Below are 16,205 nucleotides of genomic sequence, written 5' to 3'. Positions count from 1 at the left end.
GGGGGCGGGGGGAGTTGGGGGCGAGCAGGCCAGCGGGGGGGGGGCAGTTGGAAGCAATCAGGCCAGCCGAGGGGGCGAGCAGGCTGGCAGGGGGGGCAGCAGTAGGCAGCGAGCAGGCCAGCAGGGGGGGCAGTTGGGGGCAATCAGGCCAGCAGAGGGGTGCAGTTGGAGGCAATCAGGCTGGCGGGGGGTGAGGGGCAGTTGGGGGCAATCAGGCCAGCAAGGGGGGGCAGTTGGGGGTGAGAAGTCCGGGGGGGGGGGGGGGGGGGTTGGTGGTTAGGCAGACTGGCAGGCAGAGTGGTTAGCGGCGATCAGGCAGGCAGGCAGGTGAGCGGTTAGAGCCAGCAGTCCCAGATTGCAAGAAGGATTACCAACTGCCAGTTCCACAGGGATCGGGACTAAACCGGCAGTTGGACATCCCCCAAGGGGGTCCCAGATTGGAGAGGGTGCAGGCCGGGCTGAGGGACACCCTGCCCCATGCATGAATTTTGTGCACTGAGCCACTAGTAGTAATTAAAGCATCATGGCACTGCCCTAGCTGGTTTGGCTCAATAGACAGTGTCAGCCTACAGTCTGAAGGGTCCTGGGTTCGATTCCAGTCAAGGGCACGTACGTGGGTTGTGGGCCCAATCCCCAGTGGGGACATGCAGGAGGCAGCTGATCAATGATTCTCTCTCATCATTGATGTTTCTCTCTCACTTTCCCTCTCCCTTCCTCTCTGAAATCAATAAAAATTTATTTAAAAAAAAACAAAAACATCATGGTACTGGCATAAAAAGAGACATAGATCAATGGAACAGAATAGAAAGCCCAGAATAAATAGAATAGAAAGAACAGAATAAACCCTCGCCTTTATGGTCAATTAATATTTGACAAAGGAGGCAATAACATACAATGGGATAGAGACAGTCTATTCAGCCCTAGCCGGTTTAGCTCAGTGGATAGAACGTCGGCCTTTGGACCAAAGGGTCCCAGTTCGTTTCCAGTCAAGGACACATGCCTGGGATGCATGGTTGAACCCCAGTGTGGGGCATGCAGGAAGCACCCAATCAATGATTTTCTCTCATCATTGATGTTTCTGTCTCTCTTTCCCTCCCTCTCTGAAATCAATAAAAATAAAAATAAAACACTTAAAAAGAAAAAAGACAGTCTATTCAATAAGTGGTGCTGGGAAAATTGGATAGGTGCAAAAAAATGAAAGCTCTGGTTCTGGCCAGTGTAGCTCAGTGAGTAAGAGGGTCAGTCCAAGCACTGAAGGGTCATGGGTTCAATTCCCGTCACGGGTCTGTACCTGGGTTGGAAGTTCAATCCCTGGTCCCAAGAAGGAGCGGGTGCAGGAGGCAACCAATCAATGTGTCTCTCACATTGATGTTTCTCTCTCCCTTTCTTCCTCCCCATCCTCCCTTCTACGCTCTCTGAAAAATCGATGAAAAAAAATCCTCAGGTAAGGATTAACAAAACAAAAACAACAACAACAAAAATGAAGCCCTGGCTGGGTAGCTCAGTTGTTAGAGCACCATCCCAATACACCAAGGTTTCGGGTTCGATCTCTGGTTAAGGGCACATTCAAGAAGCAACCAATGAATACATTAAAAAGTGGGACAACAAATCCACGTCTCTTTCTCAAAACCAGTAAATATAATTTTTAAAAATATTTTATTGATTTCAGAGAGGAATGGAGAGGGAGAGAGAGACATAAACATCAAGGATGAGAGTATCATTGATTGGCTGCCTCCTGTGCCCCACACTGTGATCCCAGTCCTGTGCCCTGACCAGCAATCGAATCATGACCTCCTGGTTCATAGGTCAATGCTCAACCACTGAACCACATTAGCTGGGCTCAGTAAACATAATTTTTTAAAAAATTTTTAAATGAAGACTTGTACTAGGAAAACTACAAGACGTTGAAAAGAGATAGAGGAAGATATAAACAAGTGGAAGAATATATTGTGTTCAGAGACTGGTAGAATTAACATCATTAAAATGTCCATACTACCCAAAGCAATTTATAGATTCAATACAATCCCTATTAAAATACCAACGGCATTGCCGAACCGGTTTGGCTCAGTGGATAGAGCATCGGCCTGCGGACTGAAGGGTCCCAGGTTCGATTCCAGTCAAGGGCATGTACCTGGGTTGCGGGCACATCCCCAGTGGGGGGCATGCAGGAGGCAGCTGATCAATCTCTCTCATCGATGTTTCTGGCTCTCTATCCCTCTCCCTTCTTCTCTGTAGAAAATCAATAAAATATTTAAAAAAAATACCAATGGCATTATTTCACAGATCTAGAACAAATACTCCAAAAAATTTATATGGAAACAAAAAAGACCCTGAATAGCTGCAGCTATCTTAAGAAAGAAGAACAAAGTTGGAGGGATCACAATGCCAGATAGTAAGTTATACTACAAAGCCACTGTAATCAAAAAACAGCCTGATACTGGCACAACAACAGACATATATAGATCAATGGAACAGAACAGAGAATCCAGAAATCAACTCAAGCCATTATGCTCAATTAATATTTGACAAAGGAGGCAAGAGCATACAATGGAGTAAAAAAAGTCTCTTCAATAAATGGCACTGGGAAAATTGGACAAGTACATACAATAAAAAAAAAATAAAAATAAACCACCAATTTACACCATACACAAGAATAAACTCAAAATGGATAAAAGTCGTGAAACCATAAAAATCCTAGAAGAAACCCTAGGCAGCAAAATCTCAGACATCTCTCATAGCAAATAAACAAACAGAACTACATAAAAATAAAAAGCTTCTGCACAGCAAAAAAACCATCAACATAATGAAAAGGGAGCCCACTGTATGAGAGAACATATTTGGCAATAATACATGTGATAAAGGGTTAATATCCAAAATATGTAAGGAACTCATACAACTTAACAAAAGGAAGATAAGCAAAGGACCTAAATAGACACTTCTCCAAAGTGGACATACAAATGGTCAAGAGACATATGAAAAAATGCCCAGTCACTAATCATCAGACAGATGCAAATTAAAATGACAATGAGGTATCACCTCATACCTGTCAGAATGGATACCATCAACAAATCAACAAATGACAAGTATTGGTGAGGATGTGGAGAAAAGGGAACCCTACCTAGTACACTGCTGTTGGGGATGCAGAGTGATGCAGCCATTATGGAAAACTGAAGTTTCCTCAAAAAATTAAATATGGAACTGCCATTTGATCCAGTGACCCCACTTCTAGGGATACATTCTAAGAAACCCAAAATACCAATTAGAAAGAATGTTTGCACCCCTATGTTCATTTCAGCGTTATGCACAACAGCCAAGATTTCGAAGCAGCCCAAGTGTCCATCACTAAATGAATGGATAAAAAAACTGGTACATTTACACCAGGGAATATTATGCAGCAGTAAAAAAGAAGTGTCTCTTACCCTTTGAGACAGCAAACAAGGATCTGGAGAGTATTATGCTAAGCGAAATAAGTCAGTCAGAGAAAGAGAAGTATCCCATGATTTCACTTACTAGTATATGTTGAATCTAATGAACAAAAGAACAAACAAAATAGAAACAGATCATAGATACAGAGAACAGACTGACAGCTGTCAGAGGTAGAGGGATTGGGGGGCTTGGTGAAAAAGGCAAAGGGATTAAGAAAAAAAACCCCACAAACCTCATAAACAACAGTATGGTGATTACTAGAGGGAAAGGGGGTTAGGGGGAGGTAGGAGAGGATAAAGGAAAGATAAATGACTTGGGGTGGTGAACACACAATACAATATACAGATGATGTATTACAGAATTGCACACTGAAACCTATGTAATTTTAGTAACCAATGTCACCCCAGTAAATTCAATTAAAAAAAATAAGATTACAATTTCCCCAGTAGGTATTAGTAGAAATTTCAAATTATATCAACTGAAAATCTGTTCTTATTTTATTTATTTATTTAAAATATAATTTTATTGATTTCAGAGAGGAAGGGAGAGGGATAGAAACATCAATGATGAGAGAGAATCATTGTTTAGCTGCCTCTTGCACGTCCCCTACTGGGGATCGAGCCCACAACCTGGACATGTGTCCTTGACCAGAATCAAACCCAGGACTCTTCAGTCTGCAGGCTGACGCTCTATCCACTAAGCTGAACCAGCTAGGGCTGTTCCAATTTTATTAACCAAAGAAAATCTCAGTGGAATAGAGCATATGTCAAGAACAAAAACATTAACCTCTCATTCATTTATTTCTACGGTAGAATTTTTATTTTACTTTTAAATAGCCAAAAAAAGATTGCTTATAGCACTACGGTGTCGGGTGAATTTCCCGCCAAAATATAAGATGGCGCGTTAAAATGCCTATATCTTTTGAAGTATGGGTTCGATTGAAATGAAATATTTGGTAATACGCAGTTACAATCGGCCCGAGTTTACACGTTTCCCGCACTCCACCGCAAATCTATATGAACCGAGTTTAAGACGGCTCCCGCGGAGTACGCGCAATTCACGCGAGCCGACTTAACTCGTTTCCCGTAATTCTTATACTAAGAACCACCACTCTTTAAACCTCTTCACTTGCTCTTCTGCCATCAGCACTGGCAAATGACATTCTTCTCAAAACAATTTTCACTAAGAATTTGAAGTTTTTCTTTTTTCAATATGGTTACTGCCTATGAATAGACAGCAAAGTTGTATGTATTTAGAAGTGAACACCGATGGTTGGCTAGGCTCACTGATGGTTAAATGGCTTGCTCTGACACTCCAGCTTCCAGCATACCTTTCCAAATTCCAAGAATTCAACTTGGTTATTTAATTTCCTGAAAATAACTCACAAAGGAATTCTAAACTAAAAAAAAAAAATTTCCCCTTCTAACATTTTATATTCATAACAGCATATGCAGAGGTCCTCACCCCTGTGTCAGAATCAGTTGTATAGCTTTATGAAACTACAGATGACTGAGCCTTACTATCTGATTCAGCAAGCTCCTCACATCATTTAATCCAGATGTTATTTTTTTTCCAATGCTAAAACAAAACAAAACAAAAAAATCAAATTTTCTCTTATGCTCTTGTGATGGGACAAGGGCCATGTAAACAAATACTATGATTCATTCATAAATGAAACATCCAAGTTCTTACCAGGTAATACAGGTTCTGCCTGATGTCCTACAATTACCTCATATAGTAATGTACTCTACAAAGCCAAGGCTCAGCTTAACTACCTTCTACAAAAATCTCTGTGCAAGCACACAATCCAAAGCTCTTTCTTTCTTGCCCTGTAGTCATTGATTTAAAACTCATTTCATGTAACAAATATTTCTTAAATATCTATATTGGTACATTACTCTAACAAGTAGAGCAATGAACAGAACAAAGTCTCTATCCTCATAAAACCTACATTTTAATTGTGCAAGACATGTGATAAATAACTTGTCAGATGGTGATATGGAAAAAAAAAAGCAGGGAAGAAAATAAGAAGGTTGACTGAGGAGGACTTCTCCTGGTCAAGGAAGGCCTCTATATAACATTTAGATGACATCTGGGCAGAATTCCAAAAGAAATAAGAGAAAAAATGAGCCATGCAAATATCCAGGAGAGAAAATTTTGAACAAACAGCCCTTCGCATGTGATCCCTTATATGACCTAGTCTTTTATGTCCAAAAACACTTTTATGAACAAAGAAGATATATTTAAATCAATGCTCTGAAAGAACTACATTATCAGAAGCAGAATTATTAAAAGGAATAAGAATGCAGACTAAGCAAAGAAATCCCTTCAGTTAAGGCCAGTTGGCCAGTAGCTTTCCAGGCCTGCAATCGTACAGGGCACCATGTCTACTTCTGTGGGTACTGTCTTTTAACTGTCCAAAATGATAACCCTTCACATGTGGCTATTTGAATTTAAATTCATTAAAATTAAAAATTCATGCCCTGACCAATTTGGCTCAGTGGATAGAGCGTCGGCCTGCGGACTGAAGGGTCCCGGGTTCGATTCCAGTCGAGGGCATGTACCTTGGTTGTGGGCACATCCCCGGTGGGGGGTGCAGGAGGCAGCTGATTGATGTTTCTCTCTCATCGATGTTTCTAACTCTCTATCCCTCTCCCTTCCTCTCTGTAAAAAATCAATAAAATATATTTTAAAACAAACAAACAAAAAAAACTTTAAAAAAATTTAAAAATTCAGTTCCTCAATCCCATTAGCCATATTTCAAGTGTACAACAGCCACATGTAGCTAATGGGTCTATGTCTAGCATTTCCATCTCCACAGATTATAGTACAAATTGTAAGTTTTCAGTAAATCACAAATATTATCACTATGCTAAGCTAACTTCTCTTACCACTTTTCTAGGAAGAAAAATTCTGTCCTTCAGACTTTTAACTAACATCATAAATCATTCAGGCAAAAATCCAAAAATAGATTAATGATGTACAATATTTTAAGTACTCCTAAGTTAGATGTTTTTCTTACAACTCACATTAACATAGAGAGAAGAGAGAAGAAAGCAGCAACAGTCACCAACCTAGCAACACTTGACTGCAAGGCAACAGAGTATGTCCAACTTTTCCAAGTGGGCTAAATCTACAAAAGTGTGGATTTTGTTTTACCCTGACAACCTCATTTCTCTTATCATTCACCTATATCCTAAGAAGTGGTGAAAAATAGCATCAGGAGTATGCAAAGCCATCATTTTTTAATGACTTAGTTTTTCACATTGTTACAATAGAGTGTAATTACAACAACAAAAAACACTTCTGGCAAAAACAAATATCTCTTCTTTAAACTAAACTCCTACATAATATATAGCACATTAAACTCATATTCCCACCCTTTCATTAGACAAATTACATACAAGACACTTTTTGCAGAAATTATGACCAATTTATGACAATGTTTTATAGTCAGAAAACAGTAATGTGGAAAAAAAGATGGACCAAATATGCAACAAAATTAAATTTTAGATATCAAGTCGACTAGAACAAGCCAGGCAAATCCACTACAAAAAAATGGAAATTTTTTGTAAACTGATGTGTAAACCAGGTTTCCTTTGACAAATTAAGGCAAATACATACTTTATTATTTTGAAATTGTAAAACACAAATTAATTTCATTTCCTACACAGTTTACTACAAATAAGTATGGTACAATTAAGAAAGTAGTAGCTCAAAAGCTGAATGCCACTGGAATGATTTAAGTTACTAACCTAAGCACCACTTGATTACAAGGCATTAGAGTATGCCCAACTTTTCCTTTATCTTACTTGGGGGAAAAACTTACAGTCAAAAGAGCTAACTACAACTGAGGAAGCAGAAACAATTTTGAAAAAACAAATACTAATTATACTTTTGGTTAGTAATATTTTCATTATTCCAATGTAAGAGAATAAGGACATTATATCCCCTTTTCTTTCAGTTAAGTGATTTTCAATTTTCTTCTGCATGTACCTATCCCAATAAATCCTTTAGCACTTTAACTTTAGCAATGAACTTAAATGTTCACTCCACTATCACCACCAAAAAAAACTGTTTGATGCTTAATCAAAAATTGTTATCCTATGGAATATTTAAACTGTGGTACATCCATATCACAGAATTCGTCAGCAATAACAAGGAACAACTATTGATACACCCAACAACTTGGATGAATCTTTTATGTTGCATAAAAAGGGCCAATCCTAAAAGTTATGTACAGTACTTTTTAGTAAACATTCTTGAAATGCCAAAACTATAGAAAGATTAGTAGTGGTTGCCAGAGTTTGGGGGGTAGAGAGGATAGGAGGGAAGGAGGTGTGGTTCTCATGGAACTGTTCTGTATATTGACTATTGTGATAGTTATATAATCTACACATAAGATTGCACAGAACTAAATACACAAATTAGTACAAGTAAAATAGAAAAATATGAATAAGACTGGTAGATTGTATCAGTGTTATGACACTGAACTACAGTTTTACAAGGCATTCGCATTAGGGAAACTAGGTAATGGGTACAAGGCATCTCAACGTATTATTTGTTAAAACTACATGTGACCCTAAAGTTTGATTTTTTTTTTTTTAAGTGCTACCCCTACCAATTGGGAGAAACTGAATATGAACTGGGTATTAGACAATATTAGGGAATGATTGATAATTGATAACGGTATTATGGTTTTATAGAACAATGGCCTTATTCTTAGGAGATGCTTGCTGAAGCATTTAGGAATGAACTATTATGTCTGCAACTTACTTTTAACTCTCGTAAGTATGGGGAGCGAGATAACAAATATAGCAAAATATTAAATCTATGTAAAGGGTTTATAAGTGCTCCTTGTACTCTTCTCTCAACTTTTCAGCTTGGATTTTCAAAATAAAGAATTGTGGGAGATTAAAGACAATTTGCTCCATCTAAAACTGTGTTATAGTCAAACCTACACACCAATTAGTCTTTTAAAAGGTTTAAAAATAAATAAATTGTTCTGGCAAAACTATATTATAGTCCCACTGACACTCCAATTCGTCCTAAAATAAAACAAAAATAGCAATAAGAATTTCAAGGAAACTAAGAGTTACATGGTACTGGATGTGACTTTCTGATGTTTTTCAACATGCATCGACTAAATGTGTGTACTACATATGAATATTTTTTGCAAAATCAAAGTTATTTCAACATGGAATTCTCTTTCTTATTTCTAGAAAAACTGGATCCCCAGAGTTGTTCTACTTTTCAAACAAGTGAAATAAATTTAAATTGCAAGAGAGAAAGCAAACACTTTCATACACACACCCCAAACTTTAAAGTCTTTAGTTTGGCAAATACAGTTAATCCTTTCACAAAGAAATGTTTGCATGAAAGGGTCAACCCACACATAAATGCCAAACAAAAAAAATGTGCTATAATGTTGTTAATTATAGCGCCAAGGCGACAAAACATATTTTACAAGGTAAACAGTCCCTCCAAACATCATTGCACTTATGACAATGAAGAAGAAGAAAAAAAAGCCAACTGCACACATTCGAAATGTAGAGAATAAGTGGGTTTGAGCTAATGTCAAAGGATCCATCTCAAAAGTTCTTATATTCTCTGCTGCTAAATTTTTCCACTGGTGTTAATGCGCTTCAGTCTCGGCGAAAATCCTGGTCTAGGACGCCCCAACCGAAAGCCCGTAACTTTTCACTTCCGACCGGCCGCCCCCACGCAGTGCGCCCCACCTCCCGAGGAGAGGGGTGGGGTGGGGCTGTTTCCCGCTCAGAAACCAAGAAATAAATGTCCCGTCCCTACTCTAGAAAGAGAAAAAAGAGAGAGGCGCCAAGATGCTGAAGACCCAAGTATGCCACTACCCAAGAGGAAGTCGTCGTCGAAAAGCTTCCCTTTCTCCTCTAAACTCCTTCCTCCCTTCCAGCCTCTCGGGTCCCGAAGCGACTCCGGGCCGGGCGGGGACAGGTGGGTCCCGAGAGGCGAGGAGGAGGGACAGCCGCCGCAGGGAGAGCCGCGCTCGGGCAATGAATGAGCCGCCCCGCGTCCGTCCCACCTGTTCCTCCCCAGGGTACCGCCCCGGCCGGCCGGCAGGGCTCCTGCACAGCCCAGGCCGCGGCTCCAGCCCCTGGTGCCGGCTTCCCTCCTCCAGGCCCGGCCTCTCCTCCCGTCGCTCAGGGAGGGATGTGGACACCGGCAAAAGAGAAGCGGGGAGGACAGGGCCTAGTCGGGGACCGCGGCCTCTGAAGCGAGGGGACCGGAGGAGGAAGCCGCGGGCTCCCGGCGCACGGGCCGAAGCGGGAGCCAGAGGGAGGGGGCGAGAGAGTTCATGCGGCCGCCAGACGACAAGTAACGAAGGCGGGGTCCCGGGCGAGGGTGGCTCGGAGCCCGTCGGGCCGAGGTTACGGGTGACAGGCCCGGGGACCGGCTGGATCTTGCCCACGGCTGTCCCGGAGCCTCACACTTACCAAGATCCGCTTGAAGAGCGCGTTCTCCTTGGGCGGGAGGCTCACGGCCGGCATCGTTCCGGCTCCTCCCGCTGCTCCCGCCACCGCCCGGCTCGGTCAGTGTGTTTGTCCGACCGCCGCCGTTCCCTGGCGGCTTCAGCCCTGAATGCCCCGATCCACCGCCGCGACCGGGCCTCGGGTGTCACCGCGTCGCCCAGCCGCGACACCCCTTCCCCCTTCGTTGTCTTTTTCCCTTTCTCACTTTACGCGGCCGCCGCTTCCCCCCCACCCACCACGGGTCTCCGTCGGCGGTTCACGTGGTAACTGAACGGACCGACAGAGGCAGCCAAAATGGCGGACGCGAAGGGCTTTCCCACCCGGGTCATGCCGCCGAGCGCGCAGGCGCGATGACCTCCTTTCCCCACCTCCTCTGCCCCGGAGCTTGCTGGGAAACCTGGAGGCCGGCCCGGGGGCCAGGGCAGAGGGGGTCGCAGAGGCCCCGCCCACCCGTTCGCCGCTGAGAATCACGGAGGCACCGGGGGAACGCGTACTCTGGTCCGCTCTGGCTCCGACCGCCTCTGCGTTAAAAACAGCAGCCTTCCTACTGCTACACTGGCCTTTCATTCATTGGATCCGCTCTCCCAGACAGATCGCAGCTTGAGCCTGAAGTGCTTAAATGCGGGCGTTCAAGAAGCGCTGTGTTTGAGCCCGGACAAAGTGACGAATTAAGTAGCAGAGGCGGAGAGAAAAAGAAGGCTTCACGCCAGTGGGGACTTGTAAACAGATATGGAGAGGAGGGGGCTTAATGGAGTCTAAAAAGCACGGAAGAGCTTAAGCAACTAAATGGACTTGGCTGGGGTACTGGCGACTCAGTTTATGCCTTAGGACCAGCCTGTAAAGGTAGCCGGCCAGACCCAGAGTGTCATTTTGCACTGCCAGAGAAGCATCTGAATGTTCAAGCGTGTGTTTTTATTTCATGGCGGAGGCCATGCCCTGCCGGGTTGACGAGTGGCTGAGTCACCTTGGGTAGTGGCATTAGGGACACTGACTTCAAGCTAGTGCTTTACAGTGTGACTCGTTGAATTCCCCAACTCCAGAAATCCTCAAATCTTAGAAGCCTAAGAAGATCTGGCAAGGATACTAGAAAACTATTGCAGTAGGCAAGGTCAGACTACATACCCACTAGGGCATCTTCTACATATATGTCATTTCATTAACAATCACAGTAAAACTAAGTTTTAAAAATGGCATTCCATTGATAATCTACAGTTTTTCATATCATATGAGCCATTTTTACCCTTGATAACTTTTTAAAAATCCTCACCTGAGGATATTTTTTCCACTGCTTTTCAGAGAGAGTGGAAGGGAGGAAGGATGGGAGGGGAAGAGAGAGAGAGAAACATGGATGTGAGAGAGACACATGGACTGGTTTCCTTCCACATGATCTGCTCTAACCACTGAGAACACCAGCCAGGGCCCCTTGATTATTTTTTATGATCTTTCTCCAGATCCTGAATTCGATTCATAGCATTTTCTGCATCATGAATCATTATATAATATGTAACATTGCTCTTTTAAATTTATTTACCCAGCCCCACCGGTGTGGCTTAATGGTTGAGCATCCACCCATGAACCAGGAAGTCATGTTGGATTCCCAGTCAGGGTACTAGCCCAGGTTTCTGGCTCAATCCCCAGTAGGGGGCGTGCAAGGCAGTTGATTAATGATATTTCTATCCCTCTCCCCCTCTCTCTTCCTCTCTCTGAAATCAATTTTTTAAAAAATATTAAATTTATTTACTCAGGTATTTTCCTGGTTTCAGCTTCTTCTTCCTTAACTTTCTCTGGAAAGTTTCCCAGTGGAAAAGTCTGGGACTAATGCTTGGGCTTTCTGCTATCTCAAATGCCCTCTCCTTTTGCCTGGGTCATAAATAAGGTTTTAGTAGTCAAATCCTGAAATCTCCTCAATTTCTGTGATCTCCAAAAATTTCATTAAGAAAATTTTACTGCCCTAGCTGGTTTGGCCCAGTGGATACAGCGTTGGTCTGTGGACTGAAGGGTCCCGGGTTCGATTCCGTCCAAGGGCACATGCCCAGGTTGTGGGCTCGATCCCCAGTAGAAGGCGTGCATGGGGCAGCCAATCAATGATTCTCTCTCATCATTGATGTTTCTATCTATCTATCCCTCTCCATTCCTCTCTGAAATCAATAAAAATATATTTTAAAAAAAGAAAATTTTATCTATAGGAAACTGAGTTTGAGTTTTGGAATATGGCCAGTTTTTTTTTTTTATCTTAACTTAAAAAACACACAACAGAACAAACATAGAATTCATAAAAACAGTTGTTAATTTGTAGTAACATTTGAACTTCACTGCCCCCTTTTAAAAGGTCTTTCTTTTAACTATCTGAACTATAAAAAGATAGAAAAATTGTCTAACTTCAGGTTTAGGGTTTTCTTTAAGATTATGTTTAAGGTTAAAGTTAGGGTTAGTGTTGGGGTTAAGATTATATTTAGGATTAAAGTTAGGTTATGGTTAGTGGTAGGGGTTAAGTTTAGGGTTACGGTAGGGTTAGCTTTAAGGTTAGGTTTAGGATTAGGGTTTGGTTTAGGGTTAGAGTTAGGTTAATTTTAGGGTTAGGTTTAGATTTAGTTATGTTTAGGTTTTGAGTTAGGATTCAGCTTAGGGTTAGGTTTATGTTTAGGGTTAGGATGGCTTCATAGCCAAAAGTCCCTATAGCAATATTATTTGCTATGATTTTCTAAATGTATCCTGTAAATAATATACTGTTTTCCCCTTGGAGGAAGAGCATTTCTTGTCTTTCAAAACAAGCAGTAGTTTCCAACAGAAGCTAAGCACCTAAATAGATGAGCCAGCAATATGCTTTGGTAATGTTACATTCTTTTTGGCTGATAACAAATAAATACCAATTTTTAAGATTCAGTGAATACTAGTTGAGTCAACATTTATCTGAGTCATATCCTCATTAAAATGGACCTACTGATACAGGTAACAGTTGAACCACATAGTCAGAGACTTCATAGCCTGAACTCAACAATAAAATATGTACTCTGGTAGATCACCACTTTTTAACAGATAAAGATCTCACTTATACTGTTAATGATAGCTATCCAAGAAGTTAACATATCCAAGGCTAGATGGTGACAGGGACGATGATGGTGGTGGTGGGTAGTTCACCTTACCCCAAATATTTGCATATGACTATTGTCAAAATGCCTCATCCCTGAAAATCTTAACCAAAAATCCTATATAATAAAAGCCTAATATGCTAAGTGTCCGACCATTGGACCATTCGACCAGTCGCTATGATGTGCACTGACCACCAGAGAGCAGAAGCTCCGACTGGTAGGTTAGCTTGCTGCTGGGGTCGGGTCCATTGGGACTGAGTGAGACAGGCCAGACACGCCCTGGAACCCTCCCAAGATCCCTCCCCAGCCTCAATCGTGCACCGGTGGGGTCCCTCTGCCTGACCTGCACCCTCTTGCAATCCAGGACCCCCTCAGGGGATGTCAGACTGTGGTTTCGGCCCGATCCCCACAGGCCAGGCCAAGGGACCCCACCAGTGCACGGATCCGTGTACCAGGCCTCTAGTAAATAAATAATTTACCTGACAAACTTTAATTCTACAAAAAGGGTTATGTAGAGTTAAATTCATTCATCTTCACATATGTAAGATGTTCTCTATTGACACTTTTATGCCTTAATTATTAAGTACTTAAATTTTATAGAAATACAACAGAAAAGAAATATGTATTTGCCACCCAGATTTAACAAATGTTAACATTTTGTGATTACTTCAGTAAGTTAAATAAAAACTTAAAGATACATCAGGCACTTCATCTCTCTCCAGATCCTGAATTTGATGTATAGTCTTCTTGTGAATCATAAATCAATAAACATATATATAATTTACATTTTATACTGTTTCAAGTCTTGCTCTTCATTAACCCTCCTTAGGAGGTGTAAGTTGAGTAAGAAGTTTCCCAGCAGGAAAATCAGGGACTAAAAAGTCTGGTTTCCTAGCTGCTATTCAAATCTCCTTTCCCTTTGCCTGGGTCACAAATAAAGTTTTAGCATTCAAATTCTGGAAATGCTTAAATGAATGTCAGGTAGCAACTTCTACCAAAACATCACAGCTATTAGCTCCCGGCTGGAATCGCTTCACCGGGATTCTTTTCAAGATGTGGTTTCACCTACAGCTGCCTACTCCAAGTGTAGGGTTCCATCAGCTATAACACACTGAAAGAAATGTGCTTATACTTTATCACTCTCCCAAAATATACACCAGTAAAGGGGGCCAAAAGAACAAAACAGCCTTTTCCAGCAGCAGTACTGAAATGGGCAATTGGCTTACTGGCTCTGTATGCTCTAAGTCAGGTTTCTGTTCCAACTTGTTGGATACTAGCAAGAGCTGTGTCAGGACAAGCTTCCAAGGGATGATGTAGAAAGGATATACAACTGACTGGGTGCTGAGTGGACGAGAAGAGAAGTTGAGAACCAACAACTCAGCATATTAGCTGAGTGGTTTGCTTACTTGAGCGTGAGCCCAGGAGACTCAAACTAGGTTAGAAACTATAAAGTGACTCAGATCTTAGCAATCTATTTAGCCATCCATTACATGTACTAGTAAAAGTGAACCAGAAAGCATAAACAATTATTTTTTACTCTTTAGTTAATAATTTTTGGTTTAAAAAATTTTAATAACATAGCTAAAGAAAATATAGAAGGGCCTGGCTGGTGTAGCTCTGTGGCTGGCAGTGTTGGTCGGGGGTTCGATTCCCAGTCAAGGGCATGTACCTGGGTTGTGGGTTTGATCCAGGACCCCAGTGGGGCACGTGCAGGAAGCAACGGATAGATGTATCTCTCTCATATCAATGTTTCTCTCTCTCTCTCTCTCTCTCTCTCTCTCTCTCTCTCCTCGCCCCCTCCTCTCTCTAAAAATCAATGGGAAAAAATACCATGCCCTATCTGGTTTGGCTCAGTGGATAGAGCATTGGCCTGAGGACTGAAGGAGTTCAATTCCAGCCACAGGTGCATTCCTGGGTTGCAGGTTTGATCCCCAGTAGGGGGCCTGCAGGAGGCAGCTGATCAATGATTCTCTCATCATTGATGTTTCTATCTCTCCCTCTCCCTTCCTCTCTGAAATCAATGGAAATATATTTAAAATATATATATACTAGTATATCATTGGGTGAGGATTAACAAAAAAAGAAAATATAGAAGGAAAAGAGGTTTGCTAACATTTATTTTGCGTTTAAAATGAAACTAAATGGCATAAGATTCAAAGGATTAGAGTTAAATTATTAAAACTTATTATCTCTTTTACCTATACATATTTTTACAAGGTCTTTACACATCAGATCAAATTGAGAATTGAATGTACATAAATCTGGTTCAACTGTGAAAGAGACAAAACCTACTGATCAGTACAATGTTTTTAACAGGCAAAACCAAGTTGTTTACAAACTAAGTGTCCCAAGGACCCTATACATAGGCTTGATGTTAGGGAGGCATACAGAGGTTAAGTAATTTGCCTAAAATTGATGCAGCTAAAAAGGTGTGAGCAGGAATGGCACTTAGGAACTTAAGCACTTTGAACCCTGCCCTTCAGCTCATGGCCTCAGCGGCCTGTCCAAGCCTGTTAGGGGGGCTAAGGAGGGCCACTGAAAAGGGAGGATCACTAAATCTGGGATCAGAAGACCTCAGTCTGAAGCCCGCCTCCCCCACGTGTGTGCTCGTGAGCGGGTCAGGCATTTATTTTAAAACGCGGGGATTCTCTTTTCCTCACAGGGTTGTGAGGCTTTTCTAAGACAGTGCGAGCAAGCAGACTTTAGAAACCGTAAGAGGTCTTTCCAGATATCAGGAATACTATGTCACCTTGGATGAATAGCTTGTCTTCTTTGAGCTTCGTCTGTTAATTGAAGATAGTAATCACGGCATGCCATGCAGTCTGTCGTGAAGATGAAATGAGAGGATGCATGTGAACCACATGATGCATTCATGCACAGTGGCTGGAACACAGAATTTAATCAACATGCTAACTGTTAACTCAACACGACACTTCATTTCCAGTTTTCTGGCTCCTGACGGTGGATTGCAGTGGATCTAAGGGTAGGTATCCCTGGGGAAGGGGTCTGAAATAAACTCTCCGAGGACGAGGAGGAGGAGGACAAGGCAGAGGACAAGCCACCTCCTCCTCCCCCACACCTCGCACGTGAATCATTTCCTCCCTAACCTCGCAGACTGGAGACGGACCAGACGAGTGAGTACCTGCCTGTGACTGCAACGCCTCGGCGCGCAGGCGGGTCCCGC

At 42.1% G+C, this 16,205-nt stretch overlaps 1 protein-coding gene across 6 annotated transcripts in view; it reads right to left on the bottom strand.

Moving 5' to 3' along the window:
* Positions 1-10,419, bottom strand: part of NAA15 (N(alpha)-acetyltransferase 15, NatA auxiliary subunit) — a 70,656-nt gene extending 60,237 nt beyond the window's left edge. The window contains exon 1 of one of the 6 annotated variants that reach the window (XM_023754452.1): positions 9,897-10,419. In XM_023754452.1, coding sequence (XP_023610220.1) covers positions 9,897-9,950 — 54 coding nt within the window. In that variant the 5' untranslated portion in view covers positions 9,951-10,419. The remainder of the gene's footprint in view (positions 1-9,896) is intronic. The other 5 variants (XM_023754462.1, XM_014455221.2, XM_023754439.1 and 2 more) reach the window with 5 other exon arrangements.
* Between the last annotated feature and the right edge of the window lie 5,786 nt (positions 10,420-16,205).

This window comes from Myotis lucifugus, unplaced genomic scaffold (genome assembly GCF_000147115.1).
Source record: "Myotis lucifugus unplaced genomic scaffold, Myoluc2.0 scaffold_1, whole genome shotgun sequence".
Lineage (NCBI taxonomy): Eukaryota > Metazoa > Chordata > Mammalia > Chiroptera > Vespertilionidae > Myotis > Myotis lucifugus.
This window is presented reverse-complemented; position numbering and strand designations above follow the sequence as displayed.